Source organism: Scomber scombrus, chromosome 10 (assembly GCF_963691925.1).
Source record: "Scomber scombrus chromosome 10, fScoSco1.1, whole genome shotgun sequence".
In the NCBI taxonomy this organism is placed as follows: Eukaryota; Metazoa; Chordata; class Actinopteri; order Scombriformes; family Scombridae; genus Scomber; species Scomber scombrus.
Window position 1 is genome coordinate 13,476,259 of NC_084979.1, and position 26,233 is coordinate 13,502,491.

The following is a 26,233-nucleotide window of genomic DNA, read 5'->3' on the forward strand; positions in this document are numbered from 1 at the left end:
GCAAGACTGCACCAAATCCCTGATCTGTGGCTGAGGGACGTGGAAAAGTTTTTGCCTTTTGGGTAAGTAGTTATGCACTTTATAATAATAATGATAATAATAATAATAATAATAATAATAATAATAACGATAATAATGATGATAATAATAATAATAATAAAGTTAAAAAAGTGCGTGTTCACAATCACATGGTTAACTTTGGACATATGTGGAGAAATAAGAAAGTATTTCCTATCCTTCATCTATCAGACGCAATATGTTTAAATGTATTTATAATTGCCATGTTCACTACATGTTGATCAACTTCAAAATTGGAACCATTTCACAACCACATCTTGATGTACACTGAGGCCTGGATTATAACCATCATGTCCACAGGCCAGCAATGCAAAACAGGGATGGTATTTTGCTGTATGTTAAACCTAATTACCTTACTAAACCACTGACTAACATGTATTTATAATCACAATTACAGATAGAAGTACTACAAAAACTACTACAAGGCAAAAATATCATCATATACAGATTGTTTTATCTTTTTTTCTTTAGGTAAGTCTGAAACAGAGTCTGAGAGATGGAGCTTATATGCTGTTGCAGTTCCAAAGGATGACAGTTACTTGCTAGACACGAGCCAGACGGCAGGCTAATGACAAGGGGATGCCCCCCTTGCATCGCTCAGACCTACGTTAGCTTGAGTTCGTCTCTGGAGTTCCAACCCTGACCACAGAGCAGCTCCTGGAGCATAATTTATGGCATATGCTCAAGCCAGCAGGAGACTTGGAACAGGTAAACTGACATATTTTACTGTAGCAACAAACCTTAACAAACCAGCAGGGCACCTACACCAAACTGCAGGAGCTGCACTGTAATAAACACATTCAATTTTACCAGATAGATCGGAATAAAAGATTTACTTCATGCAGAAAACATGAAAATAAGATTCTATTTCTTGTTTGACTAAACTGCAAATTATTTCTAACAATAATCCTGCAAATACAGGTAGATACATCTATCATGCATGTTTGTGTAATCAGACTACTAATTCCTAAACTGTTGTTGTTGTTTTTCACACCACAGGTACCACAATAATCTCCAGCAGTCAACCAGAAAAGCAGCCATTCAATCAACCTGGCAAATGAAAAGATAACCTTGATAGGAGATGGACTCTACTTTGCTATTCAGTAAATAAAAAAAGATGTTTTCTCATAATAGTGACCTCTGAGAAAATATGGTTAAAACAGACCAGTTGTTTCCATTATGACAGTATGTGAGTCGTCCTTATTTCGACGTATTAGGAGTGTTGATCTTTGTAGTTTGGAACAGAACAGTGTTAAGCAGATTTTTAGAATACACTTCAAGATAAAAATTGTAATACTATCCTTGTTGATTTCAGAATTTTAAAACATGTTGTTCCCACATTTTTGGAGTTTGCCTTTTAGTTTAAGCAAGCCCACTTTAACACAACCTCTGTCAGAAGCCTCTATCAGTCTGTATTTTCATCTACTTAATATATGCACAAAACCTTTTAAGCAATTACATTCAAATTCAGATCTTTATAGTGACTGTGTGGTCATTTGGTTCAGTGATCTTGAGCTTTTGATCATCATACTGTGGTGTCGTCTTGCAGCATCAGTCTGCAGATGACTCAGCGACCTCATCCTCCACCTGTGCTGCCTTCGCTGAGCTCTAATAGCTTCTCGTGCTCTGATGCAACCTCCGTATGGCAACGGGCCTCATTAAGAATACAAGGCCCTAATTGTAGAGACGGTCCTGTCCTTTGGATTAATTACACATTAAAGGAGAAGGACAGGAACACAGACGTGTATTAACCAGCAGGATGAACCCAAATAACAGAGTAGCACTAATTTGATCGAGGGCCTCTCTGGGGTCTGGCAGTGGTGAACATCACTCTGATGGTACTTGAAGACTATGCACTGTATGTAGCAGGCGTATTAATGACAGTGTTTATAGTGTTTGTTCTGCTGTGTTCCCCTTCAGGATCAAAGCTCTAGCATTAGGAGTCAAACGAGGGGGTCTTTAAGTGTCCCGGGAGGAGCTTGACGTAAACATCAACCTGGCAATCACCAAATAAGCTGTCGTAGCACAGGTGCACTGAGGTGAGGCTTTGTTTACCCTTTAACAGCAGGTGTAACAGCAGGTGTAATAACAGCTGTAACACACTCCTGACAGATACATCCGTCACTGCTGCTTCGGTGAAAGCAGCGCTGTTAGCGCATTTATCAACAGCATCCGCTCCCATGTCCAGCTCTGTCTCCTCTCTCTTCCTGGCATCATGGACCCTCTGTCTGTCGTTTCTACTCCATTTTACTGGTGTCAGGCAAAGTCACGTTGAGGAAATCCTCAGTACGGTGAAACCCTGCTTCTGTTTTTTTTCAGATTATAATTTGGCATTTTTGCCTTTATTTGGACAATAGAAGGGGCAGAGAGACATGAAACATGAGTAGAGGGAGGGGTAAGACATGCAACACAGATCCAAACCACAGAGGTTACCAGGGCTCCCCTTACCTTTTGTTTTGACCATAGACAGACCTACTCTAGACTGGTGGTTCCTAACTTTTTTTAAACTGGTCACACCTTAGAATGAATTAAATATAATGAAGCAAAAGCAGTGTAAAATATTTTTGGCTATCCCTATTAAACAGCCAGCAGTAGAGAAATGACAGGAAATGAGGGGAGAAGATGGGGATCAAGGTCCCAGTCGGATGGAAACTGGGGACACGATCAACACCTGAAAACACAGGCCACCATAGCTCCGTATTAAGTCAGGTTAAATGTTTTAAGTGTTTTAACTGAAGATAGATTTTCTCCTCTAAACCTCAGTTTTTGTTTTTTATTTGAATAACTGTTACAGGCATTATGTTGCAACTTTATCCAACATTTCAAAAGAGAGAATGTGAAGATCAGGCATTAAAAGCAAAACAAAAAATCTTAATTTGAGTACCAACCCCTCAGCTTTACCCTCCCAACCCTTAATGTTCCGCAGTTTGGAAACAACTGATCTAGAGAACAACATGAATGTAAGGATACACGCTCAACTCTTCATTCCAATGACTTCACTGCTTTGTCTTTGTACAAAGGAACATGTGTCAGGGTCCTGGTGCCACCTACTGGACCACCACTAAAATGACAGATGGAATGATGGAGTAAACATCATCATGGGGTTGTTAGTAGTAAATCCTGTGGCATTTAGAAAAACTTTATTATAAGTGAAAGTTGTTGTTTGTTTGTTTTTTTTTTAATTTTTCACAATTTCTTAATGAGCCACTGTATCTTCGTGAACTAAACAAATCGGACACTTTATCTTGATACTTAAAAAATATGCATTTTCAGTAACTGAAAAAAATGAATGGGATTGTGCAGTGTTGATGGATGCATGTTAGGTTTTTAATGATGTCACTGACTGTATACACACTGAAGAGGTCAGTGACTTAAACTGTTAACCACCAGGCTTTTTAAACTTTTTATCCTGTCTACGTATCAGACAACTTATATCACTTGTTGCTTAATTTATTTCAACACACAAACACATCTCAATCCTGTTTACAGCACCTGGAGAGTAAGGACCATACAGGCTAATTATAAAGGGATTGAAATCTTTATTTAGCCTAATACAGTACAGTGCAACGGTTCACCTTAATCCAGTGTTAACACTGTGAACCCTGACAAACATGACTGGTGCACATTAGCCTGATAGCCAGCATAATATCCACAGTATCCAGGTGGAGTCACGCTTTGTTGCTCACCCACTTGTGACTGTGAAAAAAGTGGGCACACCAAAACACACGGGGGGAAGAGTTTAAAAACACATAATCTATGATTCCACTTCATGATAAATAAAACTGGAACAACACATCTCTGAGAGGAGTAAAAAGTCAGATTAAGGTTGGGGTGGGTTGAACTTAAATATTCAGGCATGGTTATAGAAATGGAATGTGTAACATTTCTTCTTCTTTCACAGGTAACTTCCCCTCGTCCTCCGCCTCCCATCTTGTTTGTATTCCTGCATGTTGTGGAGATGGTTCTTAAGCATTGTAGGATGAAGAAGAGACATTTCCACCGTGGCCCGTCCAGTTGGTGTGGATGAACTGACCGGGCTTTGACAGCAGCTCATATGTGTGGGCTCCAAAGTAATCCCTCTGGGCCTAAAATAACAAAACACAACTTTTGATACCTGCATTTGTAAAACATTTTGAAAGGGGGGATGCAACTAATAGTTTATTTAATTACTATTTAATCTGTCCATTTCCAAATAGCTTGTTTTCTTAAAACGTAAAGTCAAACTGCAAATTATATATGTAAATAAAAGAAAAGCAACAAATCTTCTCATTTAAATCCAGGAACTTATCATGACTGATTGTTTCAAGACATGTTTAATGCTGGTAAAAATAAAACTAAGTCCAAGGACAGATGAGCTTTTATTTTTACACTGTCAGGGTCTGAAAGCCCCCACACAAACACATGATCTCTTCTAATCTGATATACCCCACTCGACCATATGCTCAGTGGGCTCTGCAGCTTCCACTGCTGCCTTACCTGGAGGAGGTTGGCAGGCAGCTTCTCATGTCTGTAACCATCATAGAAGGACAGAGCCGTGGTGAAACAGGGCATGGGGATGCCATGCTGGACTCCAGTGCTGACTGTTCTGCGCCATGACTCCTAAACAAAGACAGCAAAAAGCTTAACTTAGTAAAGTACACACACAACACACAACACACAACACACAACACACAACACACAACACACACACACACACACACACACACACACACACACACACACAGAGATTAACTGATTAGTTGTAGAAATAATCAACAGATTAACTGATAATAAAAATTGTTAGTTGCAGCCCTACTGATGATTAAGTCAACAAGTGGTACTGTTGCATCACTCCATTTCTTTGTAAAAGAGGAAATAACTTGTTTTGTGTGTCTTTGTCAATGTGGCTGTTGCAGGTTGGTCTTTTGCCATTTCTTTGTTCCTCATACCTGACAGTCCTGCACAGCATTACTGAAGAAAGAGTCCAGCAGCAGGTTCTGCAGCTCAGAGTCCCTGTCAAACGCCTCTTTGATTTTACCCAGGAAGACACTGGTGGGGAGGAGAAAGACAAGAAATAACCATTTAGATTCTGGTTTAAATGAAAAGGGACATTTCACTGGATAAGTTAAATAAAAATCTCTTTTTTTAATTTGTACCCCTACGTAGTGTGACCAAGCTTCTATTCAAATAAGCACAATGCCTTTTTCCCACTGGTCTGCTGAAGGCTACACACAAAGTCATGCTGATTCTTACATAGGGCTGGGCAATAAATCAATGTTATATCAATATTGTGATAATAGACTAGATATCATCTTAGATATTGGATGTCTTAATATCGTGATATGGCGTAAGTGTTGTCTTTTCCTGCTTTTAAAAGACTGCATTATAGTAAAGTAAAGACTAAGGTATTTGGTAAAAAATATTGTGATATTTGATTATGTCCATATCGCCCATCCCTAGTGTAACTCTGTATTTGACTTCAGTTTAAGCAACATCTGCCAGATTGCACAAAGCAAACCAATGTCGCAACTATAATTTCCTCATTCTTCACTCAATCTGATTTTACAGGAAGGGTCATATGTTCTTTGATATATATTTCTCACTCCAGTATTACAACACAGGACAGTGATAAAAATAGTCAATAACTTCCTTTATGGCACTACATGACTATCCCTCCTGACCTAAAATTTAAATTTTTATAATTTCTAATAAATTACAAAGTAACTTGCATCAACAAGAAACTTCTCCATTTTCTCTTCTTTTTTCTTAAGAAGTTCTCTATTCCCCTGCATAACCACTTGTTTCACCATCAGTGTGAAACATCCCTGTTGACAGAGCGTTGCAAAAGGCAGCAGTGAGGCAAACTTGCGATATGAGGACACGTGAGGTAAAATGTACCTTCGAATGATGCAGCCTCCTCTCCACATCAGAGCGATCCCACCGTAGTTGAGGGTCCAACCAAACTCTATGGCTGCCTGTCGCAGCAGCATGAAGCCCTGTGCGTAGGAAATGATTTTGGAGGCGTAGAGGGCCTGGAGAAAAAAAACCAGTTTATTTACTCTGATATAACGAAATTAATTTAAATGAATATTAGTCACATTTTAAAAAAAGCATATTTTACATTTTTTAATGATCAGAAGCAGCTAATACTTGCATGTTGACAGAGTGGTTGTGTGTGTTTGTAGTCAGCTGTAAGCTAAGAGCATCATTATTTGATGCATTTACAGCACAGATGCAGATCACACAGTCCTGCATGTTTGTACTTGTACTAATCATTGCAACCTAACTTTGGGTGCTGCTGCAGACTTTTTATTGTTCTGCATCACCTCCACAGGTTGTGTGCAGGTTGTGAAAGGAATAGTTTGATGAAAGCCAAAATTCCACACATTTTTACTAGCTGTCAAAGGGGCAAAATCATGAGTAATAATTGGGATAATATTACTTATTGAGTACAAAATAAAATTCAACTGACACATTAAAACCTCTGGAATTTTAGTTCCTTTGTAGCTGTCAGTGACACTGACCAGTTTTTCTGGTCTGCCACAGTATTAAAGTAATAACTCCTTTTTTCATTGCATCTGTTACACTTGTAACAATACCAGTTTCATATTTCAGTCAGTCAACCTTTCTCTCACCAGTTTCTGTGCTTTTAACTGTTCCACATATACTCCACTGTGTGTTGTACCTTTCTTATATCCTCCAGGAAGGCTGCCTTGTCACCGTTGAATTTGACCCCCTGTGGCCCTGAGAGGCTGCGGCTGGCCTGCACTCTCTCATCCTTTATAGAGGAAAGGCATCTGGCAAAGACAGCTTCCCCTGAGACACAGACAGAGAGAGGAAGAGAGAGCGGGAGAGAGACAACAAGGTTAGCTCCCTGAACACGTCACGTTATTCGTCACACATAAACAGAGATCTTTGAACGTGAATAGAGGAAAAAAGAGTTATTTAGACCTCACAAAACAAATGGGTTTGTAGACTTCACTGTACACACTAATAAGCTGAACAGCTCGCAGCCATGCCACAGCTGATAACATGCTAAGATAAACATGATGACCAAGCATCTGCATGACTCAGTACAGTAATAACACTGTTGTAAAAGCAGGACTTGAGATGACTAATGTCCAAAAAACCAAAAACAGTGCCTGCCAGTTGCCAGGTTGAACAATTAGAATTAGATTACTACAACGTAAGAGCAAAAAAAAACAACTGCTGGGTAAGCATGACTTGCTAAAAGCTGCACAGCTCAGTGATGCAACCCACAGCCACAGAGGGAGGGGCAGACCAACAGAAAGACATACACTGAGAGAAAATGTGTCCAGTGAACTATCCTGGTGTGGAATGCGATCACCATTGGATGCAAAAATCTGCCTGTGCATTCTGTACCAGCCTGACGGACCACAACACACACACACACTGTGAGGAATGTGATCCCTTTTGAGTGCAGAAATGTGCCTGTGCATACTGTGCCGGCCTGTTGGACTGCTACACACACACACACACAGGCTCAGCTCTTACACAATGAAGCCTTTTGTACTGTCTCTATCTCTTTCCATCACAAGAGGATCCACAGCACTGACAGGAATAACAAAAACAAATCATTTAAAAAAAGAATGAATCTGAACAATGGTTGCAGGGGGTCATTTTCTGTTGCGAAATGTCAGGCTACATTATTGAACTGTCACTTAAAAGTTCATGTATGTAACTTTTAACTTCAACTATTCGCGTTAAAACTGTCTGTTTAGACGGGCAGCCAATCTGCAGAGCCAATAATAATGACACTTTTTGACTTGAATTATTAAATGTTGCTCCCTGACCTCAAAGCTTGCCCTTGTCTGTTTATGAAGCATGCTGTCATACAGTAGGAGCAAAGAGCAAAGCTGCAGAGTGTCACAAATCCCCCTTATGTCACTTGAGATGAGCAGGCCACTAGAAAAGCTTTCAATCTTCTTAGCGGCAGGTGCACATCTACCACGATTCCTTAGAAGTTCAACCCTGGCCACGCTGTTTGTTAGCCACCTCGCAAAGCTAAACATAATCATTGGGTGTGCTGCCTCTTTATTTGTTGGCACCATGTTGAAACTTTAGCAGGTGTGACGTAATGCTTTTTGCCATGTCATCATGACACATGCAGCCAGCATTTGGGAAAGACACAAGGAAATAGATACTTCCTTGTCTACAATGCTAATTACTTCCTCTTACCGATCAGAGTTACAGGTGTGCCGTACTCCAGTGCAGAAATGGCTGTCCACTTCCCTGTTCCTTTCTGTCCGGCGCTGTCACGGATCTTGGGCAGCAGATGTGTACCATCAGAGTCCCTGTATTTGAAGATGTTGGCTGTGATCTCGATTAAGAAAGAGTCCAGCTCTGTCTTGTTCCAGTTGTCGAAAACCTGAGTGTTTCAACCACGAGGTGATGAAATACAGTCAGCCACATAGTTAGCAAAAAGCACTTGTGAAGATAACTAATAGTCATACAGGTCTATCAAGCTCACCTTAGCCATCTCATCGTGGTCCATACCCAGAACATCCTTCATCAGGTGGTAGGCCTCACAAATTAGCTGCATGTCACCATACTCGATACCATTGTGGACCATTTTGACAAAATGACCCGCACCCTCATCTCCAACCTGCCAGAGCAAACCAGACAGTCAGATTATAGTGAGATGAGTTCACATCATAATAGCTGCTATATCCTAACTAATCACTGTAGTAAACATTACATACACACCATTAAAAAAAACACTCCACTCACCCAGTCACAACAAGGCTCTCCTGTTCCAACCTTGGCAGCAATGCTCTGGAAGATGTCTTTTATGTGTGGCCTTAAAAACAGAGAAACAAGCATGTTCAGTGTTCCCAGTAGTATCTATGCGTGTTTGGTTTAGTATGACTGCAGCAGACAGTGTGAGGAGTTATGAACCGTAACATTAAGTTTGTGATGTCTCACCAGGCCTCTTTATGTCCTCCTGGCATGAGCGAGGGTCCATAACGTGCCCCTTCCTCTCCACCACTGACTCCACTGCCAACAAACAGCAAGCCCTTCTCTTTCAGACTCCTACACCGCCGCTGTGTGACACAAACACATAAAAGCACTGTGAGAATATCCTCAGTTAGAAAATAAAGATTTACTGCTAAACAGTGATTCTTATCTACTTACTGTTGTGTCTCTGTACTCAGAGTTGCCACCATCGATGATAATATCCCCAGCCTCAAGAAGAGGAACCTGAGGAAGAACACATGAGGAAATTTTCACAAAGACAAACCAGGAAGGACTCAATCCTCCACAGCTGATGTCTGATGGTTATAACACAGTTCAGACCATCAGTTATAACTAAAGTTACCAACCAGCTTGTCGATGAAGTCGTCCACAGCCTGTCCAGCCTTGACCAGCAGGACGATCCTCCTGGGCTTCTTCAGCTTGGACACCATGTCTTCAAGAGACTCTGCTCCAATAACTTTGGAGCCCTTAGCCTCGTTTTTCAGGAAGTCATGCACTTTGGACACGGTTCGGTTGTAGGCACAGACCTGTTGCAGAGGTATTGTAATTACTTTTCCCCCCCAAAAACACAGAGGAAGTTTTACTGCCAGGAGTAGTGAAAATAAAATCAGTCTTCAACTCACCACAAAGCCATGGTCATTCATGTTCATGATGAGGTTTTGGCCCATGACAGCCAAACCAATCAGTGCAATGTCTGCTCTGTGAGGAGAGAGAGGGATGAGATTTAATGAAAGTCTGGTCAAGCTGAACATCATCTTAAAATAAGAGTAAGGTGGTCAGAGGTTTTCATTGTTGCAATCATTCCTTATGATCATACTGGCTAATAGAAGATCCCCTTCAAACAGTGTGTCAACACAATCATTTAGTAGTTTACCTGAAGCTTATATGAGGTTTCAGCAGTCTGGGTTAGTCATACCATGTGGATATCTGCCAAATTTACAGTCATCTTAGCATCAAATTCCCTCTTGGTGTTTCCTTGTTGAGCTAGTATTGTAACATAAAAAGGGACTTTGGCACTCAAAAGACTCATGTTGACAGGTATCAACTTGTTCTGACTAACTTGAATGGCTGAAGCTTCATATTAACTTCAAATCAACTTTTAAATACATTTTTGGACAGGAGGACTGTAGATTTTGGCCTCCATCAATTACTGTAAAAACACTATGAAGGGATCCTCTAATGGTCAGTATGAACAGGACAAATAATTATAGCAAGAAGAAACATTTTTCAATATTCAATGGAGCACCTAACTGTTGTTTTAAGGCAGAATTGAAAAATGGTGAACCTGTCCTTTAAAAGTTTAACAGCATTTATGATTTCAAAGCTCCGTCATTTCTCAGGGTTCACAGCAACCATTACCTCGGTCAAAGCGTTCAAGTTTCACGCTAAATGTCTCGCCACATTTATTTCTATACACTGCAGCTGACCCTCCAGCTAACAAGCTAACAGCTCCGTTTACACAAGAAGATTATTTTCAACAAATTATTAAAAACGAGTGGAAAGTCTGCAGCATTTAACCACAACCTTCCCACCTTAATGAATGAGTAAAAAGTCGTTAAAAAACTTACTGAGCCATTGTGTTTCTGCGTGTAATCTTAACCGTGAAGTCTCCGGATGACAGTCGAGCTCTCACACTGATCTGGTCCACCTCACTTCAGATTTCCTCCTCACTCGCTTTTTAACTTCCTCCTTCTCGCCTTGACGTGACGTAACGAGGAGAAGGGAGCTCACGTACGCCGACGCAGCGTATCCGCCAATCAGATGACGTATAGCGAACTCAAGCGATGTTTGTCGTTAATTCTGATTGGTCCAGGAGCCTGAGCAGAGGTATCCGAGTTCCCATTGGCTGCTCCGGTCGTCACTCTCGTTACGTAGACACACACCCACAGTTTTCAGTATGATGATAATTTATTTATTATTTAGAGTTTATCGCAAAAGCTGCTGTGATACGGACATTTTATTGTTTAATAGGGCATCGAAATTGCAGTATTATATATTAATCAGTATTATATTATATTTTTATTATATTTTGTATATTACTAAATGCAGAACAAATATATGTTCACAGTAGCACTCAAAATGTGTTTTTTCTTATTGTTACAAGCATTTTTGTGACATGACAAACACTGAGAATGGACTTTGAAGCAGTGAAGTTAATTAGCATTTTTCATTAGGTAATTGAACTCTTTTTCTTGTGGGACAAACCTTATTATGTACATATTACTTAAAGCAGAGTATTTTAATATGTCCTAAACAGGTCTAGGTGGATCTAAATTATACTAAGAGTGCCAGTCTTTCTTCCGGCAGTATGGGATTTCACACAGTTAATAAACCATGCTCCATTTCTTCTTGTAATTACTGTTAATCTGTGGCAGATCACAGGAAAAATGACTTTACATTAAACCAATTTAGTGTCAGCACCTCTTTACATGCATGAAAGGCAGGAAGAAGTAGTGTCTACAAGGGTGAAGGTAAAAATATGGTATGAATGTGTTTTTATAATCCGTGGAATTTAATTTTAATTGGTCAGAAAGTGCACTCGACTGTAGACTGAATTTAGGGTTCTAAAGTACAGAATGAGCTGTTTAAAAACTTCCTACATGAAAATCTAATAGTGGCCCATGTCTGCCAGAAAAAAAAAGATAGAAAGTCAGGGATATATACAACCTTATATGACACTAGTTATGATTACAGATACGTTTTTAAAAATATATATTTTGACTGTCTGTGTCCAAATTAAGCAATGAGTAAACTTTTGACTCACAAAGTCAAAGTTATAAGAAAACTTATTCCTAATTAAAGGAAAAGACTAAACTTTTTAAGTCAAATTGATGACTTACTATTTGATTTAGCAAGTCAAACCTTTTATCTTATAACTGAGTTGAAAATGTCTGAAGTGTGACATAGCATATGTTTTTATTGTCTCTTATTTGTAACATTTTATTTACATTTTTCTCCCATCAGAAATGGTCTTCTACAGGACAATCACATAAAGAAGGCCAGACATGTAAAAGCATGTGAGCTTTACACGGGAGAGGACAAACAGGCTCTAAACAAGGGAGGAGACAAACAGGCATCACTTGTTCTGCTAATGCACAATTTGCACTTTTATTGTTGCCTCATTCACTAAACAGTTCAATGGTGCAAGATTACCATACACAGAATTAGGATATCTGCATGACACATCTATGCTATACAGCGAATGGATTATAATTATTACAAATACAGTAAACATATTTACATTTTAATTCAAGCTCCATACAACACAGATATTTACAAAATAAGTATGAAAATGAAACCAGTCTGACAAATAATGTACAGTGTTAATGTCATGGTTTGTCTGTTTTTTTTCTTCTGGTGAACAAATCCAAAGGGAAACGCAGTAAAACCGATATTAATTGTCAGAGGGGAAGATGGAAAATATCATGGCTAGTTTTGTTTGAAAGGCATCAACGGAAAAAGTGTTGAGGTGAAGAAAGACACCAGCACAAACAATGGTATACTGTCATCTTAGATATCACTAGCTACTTTGTATTATATTCCCTGATATTAGAAGAAATGAGTTAAAAACCAACTTTATTATGTTAGAATTCAGACGGCTGGCTTGCATGAGTCGTGAGTAAATATTCTTCCAATCAAAAGTAGACTTTCACTCAAAAACCACCTTCTGATAAAAAAGGAAGCACTAATTCAACCCACCTCCCCCAAGAGGGTGCAGCGGGTTACATTTTAGTTCTCTCTTTTTATCCCCTGCCTTTTTTTTCTTTCTAAATAATGGAGAAAAAAAAAACATCTTCATAGTACATTCAACTCTCTCCCCGTTCAGACAGGGCGAGGCTGCCACACCTTCATTTTGGTTCATTCTGAGTAGAACAACTAGACCGCACAGACTTTATTTGATCAGTTAGTTGAACCTTTTATTAATATGTGCAAAGAGCTGCAAACTAATATATACATTGCAAACAATAAATACACAATCCAAAACAATATACCTCTGCAAATTAGTTGCTGAAGTGAAAATGTTTGCTCTGAAAAGCATTTGTATCAATGTGCCACTGCTGAATATGCACAGCTTGATTGCACTTTGAGCCTTGATCAGTGCATAGATTGTTTTTTTTCTTAATCCTTTTTTCCCCTGTAAAGTAACTTTAACAGTTTCTCAGAAACTAACAATCCAATCTAACAGGTTTTATTTATCTGACCAGTAGGTTGGTTGACCTGAGGGCAGAGATATTTCATATTCTGAGATGAATGTTTTCTGTTTTTAAATCAGCAAACATTCAATACGTCACCAATAATTCCACTGATATTTAATAATAGGAAATTGGTACCTCTGTTTCAACACATTTAAACTTTATGTCCCTTTCAAACCATACAGAAGGCATACTACTGGTTGGTTAGCCAGAGTTTATTACCGCCCATCTGATCACACTCCTACCGTCTGTAGAGACAGAGGCACCGGAAATGTCGTAATTTACAAGGAGCCAAATGTAGCAGCTGTAGTGCAATGTACAGAGCAAATATTTTCATAAACAATAACAGAAATAAAACCTTTTGAGTATATTTTGTCCCTTTAATATCACTTCTTTCTAGTAAACCTTTTGAGTAACAGCTATCCAGTGTAGCCTTGATATGTGCTCTTATCAGTGTTCCTGATACTCAGATGATGTTCAAAAAATAATCTTGGACTCAACATGTGTGATCTGCCCTTGTCTTGCTATAGATATGTGTTAATGTGCAAAAACAACCAATACAGCTGGTTAAAAATGAAGAAATAAATGCCCTCTGTTACATTTCATATAAAACGTCACTATGGAATGATTAAAAGCATAATAGAAAAAAAAAATCAACAATGTTAATAATAATAATGTTAAAATTAAAAAGAAGAAAAAAAACTATATCAACCCAATGAGAGTTAGATGAGTTAAGAGGTTTAAATTCAAACGTGTGGTGCGTCGCTGCTGAATAGTAAGTATTTCAGTTCAGAGATTTAACCCGACACTGGTGTGACAGTGAAGGGAGTCATATGGGTAGACTGGATCGCTATCGGCCCTGCAGGCAACGTGCAACGGCTTCATCGATTAACAAATGGCATCAAGGCTTAGAGAACTTCACTCTCTTGTTTTACTTCCTTCTCCCATTTCACCATGTTTTGTCTTCCGTATCATCAGTATGTGATGGTTAAAATAAAATGAAAGCACATGTTGAAACTTTCTTGAGGTCTGAGGCTCAAAATGAGAAAAAAAGAATGCAAGAGGAGCTGAGAGGAATGTCTTAAATGAGAGTGAACTGATCCCAGAACAGACTGTATGTACAAATGACGTTCTCTCTTTAGACTATCTTCTTCATCCTCCTCCTCCCCTTAAAAAACCCTGTTTACTGTGTGTCTTATGTGAGATGAAAGAGCAAAAGGACAGGGACAAATATCTACTCCTGCAGACACAAAAAAATAAATCCTTTGTAACGTTTTCACGGCTGAGATGTGAAATCATCATAGTCCATTTTTGCATGTTTCATTCAGTTAGCGTGTAGTTTTGATGCTGACACAAATGCATGATTGTAAGTTATCACTCACTGACTGACGGCACTATCAGGGTAGGGGGGGGTCGGAGTTGGTGTATATACATGGACTGAGGAGTGGGATCTAAATTTCACACAGATGACAGTGGAGATCCAGTGCTGCCCTTGTGTCTCACTGAGTCGGGACGTTGACAAATTTTTCAGTGTTCACATTTTTGTGTTTGTTTCTAAATGCTGTTCAGGAGAACTACAGGGGAGCTAGAGTCTACTTTAGGAAGAGGCAATGGCCTGATGCAAATCTCATAAAGAGAAGAAAAAACCTATGAATTAATTAGCAGCGACAGTTCTTGAAGTAGCCTTGCTTTCTGTAGCAGAGCGTTAACTGAAACGTCACTTGGAGATATTTGTATATTTTCCCTTCATAATTTCAACTGTAGTTTATCAGATTTTTTTTTTGAGTAAGCAAATATGGTCTTCTCCTGAGGACTGCTGCAGTCATCATGCAGGCATATTAATGAAAAAAAAAAAAAAACCCAAAAGAAAACAAAAAAGAAAATCTACTTGGGAGACAAATAACACTGATAGAGACATTTTTTTTTTTTTTTTTACAGATGATTGGCAAACTGAAAATTAGTGGCCAGAAAAACAGTTTCTGAAGAATCGTGCACACACAAGTAGACTATTACAACATGCTACTAGTTAGGGAGTTAGGGAATGACAACAAAGCGGAACAAAATTAGACCCAAACATTGTCATAAAAACAAAAACACAAAAAGCTGAGGAGGGAGGGGGCAGAGAAATAGAGAGGAGGGACGCTAAGTTGGCAGAGGGTCTTTGGAGGGAGAAGGGAGGCAAATGTTTCTGGAACTCAAAATTTTAGTCGCATGAAAGGAGACTTAAGCCACAAGTCTACTTACAAGAGAAAACCGTCAAGAATCACAATGATTAATAAGTGTTAACACTCGGTATGTTCAAATGCTCTTCAGAAAGAATGGAAGCTGTGGTTTCCTGTGTGCCGGTCACTCAATTCTTCAAGAGGCCGCTGCGCCTCCTTGCCAACTTAGATCTGTGGGAACAACACGTTTTACATTTTGATGAGATAACACTGAATGGAAAGCTGCTTCATGTCATGTGTAAATGAAGAGAAGAGTGAGTACCTTATCGTTCCTGCTAGCAGAGGGTTAAACGCGTACAGCCAGTCATTCATGTCTTTCTCGTTGTTGGCCTGCAGGAGGATTCCTCTGTGTTTTGTGCACACAGCGAATGTGTTGGGAGTCTGAAAAGAAAAGAGCAGATATTTCTAATACTGCTAATGGAACTGCAAGTTAGATGCTGAGATGTGGAAACATGCTTGACGATTTGAAACTCTACCTTGAGCATGGCCTGCTGGTCTTCACTGTATTCCACCTGCGCTGTGGAGAGGTTGAGGACGCCCCGCTCCACTGGGTCCTTGTCGCTGTTGTAGATGAAGACGTAAGGCCGGCGCACAACCACAAAATGCTTCACCCACGAGTTGGAGCGCGGCTCCATGAAGCTTAGGAATCCCTTCTTGGACACTACCGATCTGATAAGGAGCAAAAAAAGAGAGACATCAGTTAAAAATCAGTTTAATTTGAGAGGGTGCTTGTTTTTGTGAGGACTAATGAGATCAATTTAGTTTGCTTTCAGATGAGAACATCCAGGTTCCGGAAGTAAAAGCATTAAGGCTAAAATAACACCTAAAGAGCTAACATATTGATTCTCACCCTGGCCTCATTTCTTCAATATCAGGCACCAAGTTGAGGAATTCGTTCTTCCCAGCACGTGCAAGGTAAGAGGTCTCCAGGCTGGGAACCATCGGGAAGTTTTCATAGTCTGAGCAGGAGGGGCTGGAGGCACGGGAGCTATTTTCTGGGGTCCTAAAGAAGAAAAGCAAAGTAGGTAACAACCTGTTAATAAATGTAAAGTAAGCTTGGCCCTGCTTGAAAATAAACACAGACAGAAAAAATATAAAAGGGTAAGCTGGTATAGATTTAAATGAAATAGAAGTTTTACTTCTGGCCCATGGAGCCACAGCGAGAATCAGACAGAGAAGGGCAGGTGGAAGAGGGAGTGAGGGTGGCGCTGCTGAAGCTGGTCACTGATGGGTCGCGTCCGATTGGTGAGATGTCAGAGAGCTGAGGAGAAGAAGAGCAAGACATAGAGACAGACATTCAACACGCTGTTTATATTTGGATGGAGCACTGCTCAAGTAACCAACAAATTAGATGCTTATCTAAGAATGATTTGGAATCATGTGACAACCCATGATTACGGTCTCTAGAGCTCAACTTTAATCCATGAACTGCTTTTAACACTATTTTGAGAATTCCTCAAACTTAAAAGACATTTTGTAGTAACACATCGTGTTGTTAGCTGCTATATAATTGGGACAAAGCTTCAGTGAAATGTGTGACACCACAATAACTCACCTTGCAGTCACTAATACTGTTGACCACCTGGTTGTATTCATTGTTGAAGGTATGTGTCATGAGGCGCAGGCACTACAAGAGAGCAAGACGGGTCAGTTCATAGCACAGGAGGAGAGGCTGGTGCTGCTATTTGTTAAATATGTAGCAAAGCATAAATTGCTGCTCCCGTTCCGGTGTTGCATCGTTTCCTCTCACCTTAGTGGCCAGCTCCTTCTCACGATCCACCAGGCTCTCGATGTCGGTGGAGTCGTAGCCGCTGCTCTCGCTGGGCGTGATTGCGCTTTCGAAGGTGGTGCTGGAGATCTGTGAGGAAATGGAGGTGGAGGTGGACAGGGTGCCTGAGCTCATGCTGGGGGACAGCGACTCGCTCAGGGACTTGGTGGTGGGAGCTGTTCCCACTGGAGGAGCCTCTCCCAGCTTCTCCCTCAGCAGGAGCAGGTGACGGGTCTTCTCCACCTGGACGGATGGAAAGGAGCAGGGTGAAGTTTACATCGTAAGAAGACACTTTATAAAAAAGGAAAGTGGGTATTTAATTTAGCATGTGAGTGTGGCATAAAAGAGGCATATAGTTTTTATATTTTTCTTTAACATTGCAGGTGATTGTAATTTCTTGAAAGAACCCACCTCGTGCAGCTGCTCCATTTTCTCTAGCTCCCATTGGTGCTCCAGGATGAGACTGTCTCCTCTGGGCCTCCAACCAGCCAGGTTCTCTTCTCCACGCACATAAGCCACTGATGTATCCAGGACCTTCCTCCTCCTCCGCTGCATGCCTGCTCAGGACCAAAGGTGCTTGTTAAGATAAAGCTCTCATAATTCAAGGCAAACCAGCAGCTTGTCTTAAACATTTCTTTCAGTGATGTTGTAGATTTTCAGACTGCTCACCTGGACTTCCAGTGTCAGACATCTTGCACAAGCTCAGCTCGTAGATGCCAGTGACTCGATTGCTGTGATTAAGCAGAGGAAATACTGCTGAAGTAAACTGTGTGTGTATCTAACTTAAGGACAATCAAATGCTCTTTAATTTAGGTAATAAAAACAGCCACATAACACAGCCTGCAACCTTACCAGTCAGGGGTTTTAGCATATCCACTCCCAAAGAGGTTCCTGAGGGAGCGAGGAGGGGAGATCTTTGCGTCTCGTGAGTAGAAAACCATGCAGATGTCTTTGGTAATAATGGCAGGCTGGATGCAATGGTCCAGCTGTGAAGAGGAGACGCAGTTTGTTGTTGACATTAAAATTGGTTTTATACAGAGCTCAATTTGAAAAGATACAACATTGAAGAGAAGTGACGGACCTCCAGATATGCAGACAGAGTCATGTAGATCTTCTCTCCATAAGGAGTGACTCGGTTTAGCAGGAGGGAGTTGTGCAGGGAGCTGTCCCACACTGCCTCAAAGCGGTAGAAGGTCCTGAACAAGATAAAAACAACTTTCAGCTTTCAATAAAAACACAGAGATATGAGTTCACACAATATTATTTTCTAAGCCTAAGTTAGTGAGTGCTTTACAAACTATAGTTTGTATGATCTGCACAGGAACAGCAGCAGTGATTTAACTACAGGACAACCTCATTTTGTAAAAGAACGTGTAAATAACCACAGTGAGAGTCAGATATTCTGTTGTAGACGACGTGAGCGCAGCCCTGACAGATTAGGCTGTACGCACTGTGCAGTGACTGAAGTGGCCCTCACACTTATCCCTAGTCATGACAAGATGTGAGGAAACACACTGAGGTGAGACCTTAGTTAGCAGAACGTCAGGAATGTGCAGAGATTGCAGCAAACGTAGAGAGACAGGTGGCATGCAGAATGTAAGGTTGATATGTTCTGCATGTCATGTTTAAGCTGTGATACAATTAATATAACAATGTTGCAAGTAATATGTGAACTTTCATAATCACTAAGATCTAAATATCTAAATTGATGGAACGAAGAATCCGCCCTGATTCCTCTTCTTCTTTTATCGACGTAAAAACGAACCTTTGAATTCATTTACCGCTTTCTTTCTTTCACACGTCATGTAACAGATTTATGTCTGTGTGTTTTCTACTGTATGACCATTTGTGAGGCTCTTTCAGATGACTCATTTATACTGTTCCTGTCTTGGGCAGCAGGGGGCACTCTTACCCACAGACTGAGAGCCAGACAGACTGCCCTGTGGGTGCCTCACTGGCCTTTGTTGTTATTGAGTCAAGACTCACAGTAAATAACAGCCTTGACGAAAACACTCATTTGTAATCTGGGCGCCACTGTGGTTAAAACTGGAGTGAGAGTCACAAAATCACAAACTAATACAAAAAGAGGGGTTGCAGTTGCATTTACCAGATTGCCTTTACTTGCCCGTAAATACTTGAAATGGAAATCTGTTATCAGACACTAAATATTGAAGCAAGTAAAGGCAGACTGAATGCAACACACCAACAAAAAAACACAAACGGCGAGGAACTTATTTCTATGAATCTATAAGGCTAAAAGAGAAGCATAAAGGTCTTTCACGGAAGGAGCCTTATGTTCTCTGGTCACTGGTACCTATCAATATCCTTATCAATAGAAAGCCTGAGCACAATCAAGAGTCCAGCCGCAGCAGGAGGAGAGAGTGCACGAAAAAAAAAAAAACAGAGAGAAGCACAAAGAGTCAGGCAACAATGAGACAATGGAGCAAATTAACAGGAAAATTAACAGCAGTGAAAATGGAAAAGCTCATGCAATGATTCCAATGTTCCCTCAGCAAATAACAAAAGCAAGAACACATACTGTACACATGGGTCTAACAGATATTCCCACATACTGTAAATAAACTGTGACTGTTTTTAAGAGCAACAAACCAGCAACAGTATGTGACAATAATGCCTGAGCAGTAATATTACTTATGTTAGTGTGCTTCAAAATAGGCCAAAACAGAAAATAAGCAGAATGTCAGCAACAAACTTTCACTCAGTACACAGATACAGATGGATTTACACTCAGAGTGGACATTTCACCTACCTGTTGGAGTTGTGGGATGACTTGATGTTTTTGGCAGAAATGATGTTGAGAGACAGGACGGCATCAGCAGCGGTGTCGTCCACTTCAGCCTTGTTTCTGATGCGACCTGATGAGGCACAGAACAGCACGACAGATCAGAAATCCTTGCTATCAACCAAGCTCTGATTGCTTCTTTTGACAGCATATGAATACTTAACAGAAGAACTGGGTGAGAAGGGTTGTTTAAAAGTTGAGAACACTGCAGCCAGTATGTCCATTAACAGCCATATGGTCACAGTGTCCAGGAGCGAGACTCCAAACACATGCCTCCTAACTCATGAGTCTCTCTGAATAACACTGTCAGCAGCTGAAAGTATGAAATGTGAAATGTAATTATTTGGTCCATCAGCTACAGCTACAGTATAAACTGCTTCAAGAGAGAAGCAGCCTGAGGCAAAGCAGACGCAACTCCCCAGACTCGAGTCATAACTGAGGAAACTGTGTGAGATATTTTCCGTTGGGCCTCACAAACTGAGCAATAAAAGGTATTGTATCATATTTCCTTCTAATACTGCTGTGTGAATGAGGAGACAATCACACAGCCACACCCTCTCATCTTCTACTGTGACTTCTACTGTGCTTCAGCTGTGTTTTGTCTGTAGCGAGGCGGAACTAGTAATCCCTCAGGGGAACGCTGCTCACCCACGACCAGCTCACGAACGTCCTTCCAGTGCAGCTCACTTCCCTTCTCATGGATGAGAGTCACTGTGATCCTCCGCTGGATCCCCTGCAGCAAAGAAGACAGGCGCTTAGGATCAGAGTAGACACAGCTAGAACAAAATTTAGCTTCTAAATGATTTTAATAAAAAGAAAAATAGCATTTATCATGCCATTTTTGCTTTTGTAGGTAAACAGGAAAAAGTCAAATCAGATTTTTTTGTACAAACCACACTGACTTCGTTAAATTAGTGATTCGTGTATATGACTCTTAAGAAAGGTGTGGATCTCCAGTACCTGGTGCAGTAGGTAGGTGCCATGACAAGGCAGTCCTCCACTGTGATCCACCACAGCTGGGATGTACCTGTGGAGAGTGGACATGCTGTTGAGCTGAGACACTTAAAACATCACATCTCATGGTGTTTTTTTAAAAGAGGATTTGAAGAACTGCATCCGAAACTAAGATGTCCACTGTTTAAAAAAACAGGATACTTTCTGTCAAAAGGAATTTGTGTTCAAAGTCAAATCTTTTAAACCATTTAATGGACCTTATTCTAAATCACTGTTTATAATGTTTATATGCCCTACTTTCATGCTCTACTAACAGACTCTCTGACACAGACTGCCGCTTACATTGGTTTCTATTTTTATTAATGTCATATTATGTCTTTAATGCTTTAATCCATATATATCTTATCTTTTAAAAAAAATCTCTTTCAGTGTGACATGAATGGTTTATGGTTTGAAATGAGAGCACTTGAAGTTGCATTTCAGATACATGATGTCTATATATCATATGTCTTTTCTTAAAATTACACTTAAACATAAAAATATATATATTTACTGCTGTATGTGAATATGAGATGCATGTCTAGACACTCACTCTCCGGTGGGCTCCAGCTCGCTGATCTCAAACCAGACCAGCAGGTCGTACTTGCTGACACACTGACCCAGGTTGGACTTGGTGATGGTGTTTAGTTTGGTGGCTGGAACTGACAAACACAGACAAACACACATAAGTGGAAAATTACACACTGCAATCTGCCTCAATTTCAAAGTGGATGAATAAAGTAAGGGATAGATATTAACAACATAAATATGATTAGTAAAAGGAGACTGGATATGTTATGTGAACACATTGCTGACCCTGGATCCTGAACCATTCGCCCTCTGGTCCAAACACACATATTCAATATTTAAAGGATGTGTTAATCATAAAATCCATCATATGTCAAATAAAGGTAAACAGGAACTACAACACATCACATTCAAACAAATAGTTGCACATACTGAGATGCTTGGGGAGCTAAATCACAGATTACACCACCACTAACAGCTCCCTGCTGTCTGACACATCAGGATTATGTTTTCATTGAAACAGGCTAATCTCTGAGGCACATAGCTACAGCTTCATTTGTGTTCAATATGGTTGAAATGAACATTATTCCACATGAAACCTACCCTAATTGGACAGCAGCTGTACCTATAAAGGTTTAAGCCTCTGGATTCTGTTTTATGCTGTGAATGCTGTGCCCGGTGATCTTCTATGATTAGGATAAGTATTTATTTTATTATTTGGCTTAACATTCAGCTCATGCTGCAGATTTACCTGGAGGTGTGAGCTCAGGACTGAGTAGACTGGACTGCAGCAAGGTGTAGCACATACAACCACTGCAGAGGTGTATTGTGCTACAGCCTGCAGTCACAGAGCACCTCAAGAGCAAAGCACAGCACTAGTCTAATCACTACAACACAAATGCCTGCTCTATTTTTGCTACTACAGTGCTCCGCAGTACCAACCATGGTGCCTGGGCACGATTAGCACAGGGTCATTGGGCACTGCGAGGAAGGGGAAGTGAGAGAGCTGGTCAGCCTCGTCCTCCAGGCTGGCCACAGCGGCGGAGGCGAGGTCGTTGGCTTGCTCGGACAGCGTGTCTAGCACCTTGCCGTTCACATAACCGCTCACCAGGTAGCGGATCAACTCTATCTTACGGGTATGGTCTGGGTTTGCAATGTGTGTTGTTGTGTGAATGATGAGAAAGTTTGTAGAGGATGAGTGAAAAAAAAGAGATGTGGAGGAGGACAGACAGAGTTGGGTAAGAGGATTATGGATAGTGGGGGAAATGATTAAATACGAGACAAAAAATCCAGAGGAAGCGAGAAATGAAAGAAAAGTGGAAGGAAATATGAGGCATGCTGATATTCACCGTAACAAACAGAAGAAATAATCTTTTATGATGGTGACAGGAGCACAACATATTGCTGTTTTAGTAAATAGTGTAATGACATTGAAATTCTTACCTGGTTTAGACAGAGGCATAGGAATAGGATAGTATTTCCTTGATGGTGTTGAAGGACTGTTAAGACAAATGAAGAATTAACTCATACTGAAAACATGTATTTCTAAAGAGCTTTTCTAACAAAACTGAGTTCCAAATATGATAAAACCTTCTTTGAAGCAATTAAGCATCTCCACAGTAGAATTTCAGTATTGACTCCACCAACCTGATCAGGTCTTGGCAATGAAGATGCAGCGGGTGTTGCTGGTAGTGGCCGAACACTTCAAAGACGATGGGCTTGCTCTTGATGTACTCAATAAAAGACTCCGTCACCTCTACAGAAATCTGTTCCAACAGGGAAAAGAAAGGAGTTATCAAATTAATTTGCATCAAGTGCGTTAAAGTAAGTTTGCCCTTGTGTGTGTGTGTGTGTGTGTGCGTGTGCACTCACATTTTGGACGTGGTAGAAGCCCAGAGGTGCTCCTTTGCCGGTGTTCTTCAGAGGCTCGGTGGAGAAAGCCTCGTCATGACGATGCAAGAAACTGAAGCAGGAAACATAAATGAGTGTCAGCGTGTCACATTTATTAGTAAACAATATGAGGATGTTTCTGCAACATCAGCATTTTTTTAATGGTGGAAAATACAACTGAACAAAATCAACCATTAGAATTGAACTAGAACTCCTCAATGCTTTTGTGTTGTGTTCTGTACTACAGTTGCTTGAATTTGCCAAAAATATAAAAATAATAATAGATATGTACAATTTTAAAGCTCTTTTATTGAGACTTTTTTTTTTAGGATTGTGAACTTACTTGAATTGGCAGAAGATGTCAGCGTACTCAGGCGGGACGCCGCTGGCCTGGAGCACAGTAACACGGAAGGTGAAGATGCTGCCCACCTCCAGCTGGCCTGCCAGACCATCACCACAGCTCAGCTTGGTGTCTGCGATGTTACCCAGCTTGAGATCTGAAGAAAGCCAAAGGGGGGAGGTTAGCACTTGGGCTGTGATTTATTAAAACTGCATTTGCGATCACGGGTTGCGACCTGCATACAAATTCTAAGTTCTGCACAATTGCACGTTATAAGGCTTGTTATGTGGAGGGCACATTCTGCTGTTCAGACATCAAACAGCCTTTGTACACATTCCTCCACAAAACAAGACAAACTGCATCAGTCTCATTTCCATAACTAAACATTTAAAGTCCTCCTTTGCATTCAACAGGACCATCTGCCAAGTGTGTTTCCCAGTGGGCTGAGAGGTCGAAGTGTACGAGTGGAGAGGTGTAGGTCTGGCAGCCGTACCCATGTCAGTGATTCTGTTGAGCTCCTCTGAGGGTGTGATGATCTCTGAACTCTGACCCTGACCCTCCACAATGCGCAGTTCTTCCAGGGACAAGCCGGAGCGGGTCATAACCGTGGACGGGAAGTCATTCTGATTGGTAAAAAAAAAAAAGAGATGACATTAGCATTTAGTTGGTAGAAAGAAATTAAAAAAGCAAACCTGCCACCTGTGTGAGTGCAATTTTTTTATTATTTGCGTAGTACTGGATGAATGAAAGCTATTTTAGCCATCCCTTCATTGTTTAAGATAACAAACAGGAAATGAGACAGCATGAAACTCTTACAAATCAGAACTTTCTCTGATGGCTTCATAGCCAAAATATTACACACCCACTCTCTGTCTTTAAGTTTAAAACAACTTTTATCTGATTCAGGGCTTACCTTTTTGAAGTACTCATCATCGAAAGAAATCTTGGCGGTTCCCGACTGTCTAACTCCTGACCCGTAGTCTGGGGCTTCCTCGTCAGCTACAAAGAGACAAAACAGCCTCTTATCAGGATCTATTAAAGATGCAGCTGACTTAAACTGTCAAAGCACATCAAAAAGAATACACTGAGACTATCAAGGAATTTTCTTTTGCCACTGGATCGGTGGCTTGGAGGGCCCTTCAAAGTGTTCTCACACTGATATGAAAAAAGAACTTCAAACCATAAGTCAATTCAGTATTTTGGCTTGGGTAAATACATGCAATTGATATAAAACAAGTGGCACAAAAGTATGTATTTCAACTGCTACATTATTTCCATATTCCATACTAATAAAGTTTGACAAATACAAATATCACAATCTACGTAACCAAAGCAAAACTGTAAAGATTTCACATAAATGAGTGATTAACCAGACAGAACCAGAAGAGAGTAAAGACCCCGACAGTCTTGCTCATTAGAGAATCTCATTAATTACTCACCAGCTATAGCCTGAACCCCCACGCGCAGGAAACCACGCACCTCACCCTTCTCTGTTACTATGGCAACACGGTGAACCAGTGGTACAGGGTAGAGCAGGTTGCTCAGGTACACGAAAGCTCTGAGAGTCAGAAGGATGAGAGAGACATGAAAACCTGATCCTGGTGCAGAGTGGAACATCTGCTGCAGTGTGATTTTCTTGTTATATAACTGTCATGTTATCTGTTCCATTTAATTAAGCTTATACAAAAAATGATTCGATATCCACTTACTGAATTACATCTAAATATTATAATCACATAGACAATTTTCGGGTAGCTCTACATTCTACAGGCTGACAAATGTTTAGCAGAATTTAATGACTACCATTATAAACAGTAAAATATTAGTAAAAATAATGTTAAGGGACAAGCAAAAACAAAATAAAGAAAAATAACATAAAATCATACAATAGATGCTTAAGGGCACTGAAATCAGCAGCAGCTTAAACCTTCCACTTTATTTTTAAACTGCGTGACAGGGGTGATGACAGATCGCCTGGGATGCAGCAGTTGAAGAGTGCTTTATTGTGTCGTGTTATGGTGATGTTAGCCTCTCACTCGCTGACATTTTGTTTTGAGGGACTTGATTTGTTTTGCTGCACCCATGCTGACCTCCTCTTTCTCTGCCTCCTCCCCTGCTCCTCCCTTGCCCCCTCCTCTTTGCAGGGAGACTCAAGGCCAAGGCGGAGGAGAGATATCAATCTACAAAATCTCTGAAGTCACAGTGACGCAGGTAGCTGAGCTACGGCTGTTGCAGAGTCTGGCTGGCTCGCAGTCTGCATCGATCTGTCGTCTTATTCTGAGATTGGCACTCCGTGTTTATTATAGCTCTGAGGCTACAGCCCGGGTACAATGTGTGCTGTGATTTCATGTGCTGCTGCAGCATATTATTCCATTCAAACATTGTATTAAAACTAACATATTACAAGCAAGCATTATTATGAAGGTGGCTGCCATCTACCGT

The 26,233-nt window shown here is 40.5% G+C and overlaps 2 protein-coding genes across 4 annotated transcripts in view; both read right to left on the reverse strand.

Moving 5' to 3' along the window:
• Window positions 1–3,597: 3,597 nt before the first annotated feature.
• On the reverse strand, window positions 3,598–10,729 carry pgd (phosphogluconate dehydrogenase). 2 transcript variants are annotated; one of them, XM_062427348.1, is made up of 13 exons: window positions 10,623–10,729; window positions 9,678–9,753; window positions 9,402–9,581; window positions 9,214–9,279; window positions 9,004–9,122; window positions 8,809–8,878; window positions 8,549–8,683; window positions 8,257–8,446; window positions 6,743–6,873; window positions 5,956–6,089; window positions 5,007–5,106; window positions 4,555–4,677; window positions 3,598–4,163 (listed from the first exon to the last, which is right to left on the reverse strand). In XM_062427348.1, exons 1-13 carry the CDS (start codon window positions 10,628–10,630, stop codon window positions 4,044–4,046), a joined length of 1,452 nt encoding a protein of 483 aa, XP_062283332.1. In that variant the 5' UTR covers window positions 10,631–10,729; the 3' UTR covers window positions 3,598–4,043. The 2 variants fall into 2 exon arrangements, with proteins under 2 accessions (XP_062283332.1, XP_062283331.1); XM_062427347.1 differs by having other exon boundaries at window positions 4,555–4,703.
• Window positions 10,730–12,146: 1,417 nt separating this feature from the next.
• The window catches only part of kif1b (kinesin family member 1B), a 57,866-nt gene continuing 43,779 nt past the window's right edge, over window positions 12,147–26,233 (reverse strand). For both annotated transcript variants that reach the window (XM_062427343.1, XM_062427346.1), the window contains 22 exons: window positions 25,231–25,349; window positions 24,705–24,790; window positions 24,285–24,414; window positions 23,795–23,948; window positions 23,434–23,524; window positions 23,209–23,327; window positions 23,005–23,060; window positions 21,587–21,695; window positions 21,001–21,067; window positions 20,689–20,773; window positions 20,008–20,113; window positions 18,319–18,433; window positions 18,090–18,223; window positions 17,907–17,968; window positions 17,649–17,794; window positions 17,220–17,480; window positions 17,025–17,096; window positions 16,609–16,730; window positions 16,320–16,472; window positions 15,946–16,138; window positions 15,732–15,850; window positions 12,147–15,640 (listed from right to left, as the gene is read on the reverse strand). In XM_062427343.1, coding sequence (XP_062283327.1) covers window positions 15,598–15,640; window positions 15,732–15,850; window positions 15,946–16,138; window positions 16,320–16,472; window positions 16,609–16,730; window positions 17,025–17,096; window positions 17,220–17,480; window positions 17,649–17,794; window positions 17,907–17,968; window positions 18,090–18,223; window positions 18,319–18,433; window positions 20,008–20,113; window positions 20,689–20,773; window positions 21,001–21,067; window positions 21,587–21,695; window positions 23,005–23,060; window positions 23,209–23,327; window positions 23,434–23,524; window positions 23,795–23,948; window positions 24,285–24,414; window positions 24,705–24,790; window positions 25,231–25,349 — 2,542 coding nt within the window. In that variant the 3' untranslated portion in view covers window positions 12,147–15,597. The remainder of the gene's footprint in view (window positions 15,641–15,731; window positions 15,851–15,945; window positions 16,139–16,319; window positions 16,473–16,608; window positions 16,731–17,024; window positions 17,097–17,219; window positions 17,481–17,648; window positions 17,795–17,906; window positions 17,969–18,089; window positions 18,224–18,318; window positions 18,434–20,007; window positions 20,114–20,688; window positions 20,774–21,000; window positions 21,068–21,586; window positions 21,696–23,004; window positions 23,061–23,208; window positions 23,328–23,433; window positions 23,525–23,794; window positions 23,949–24,284; window positions 24,415–24,704; window positions 24,791–25,230; window positions 25,350–26,233) is intronic.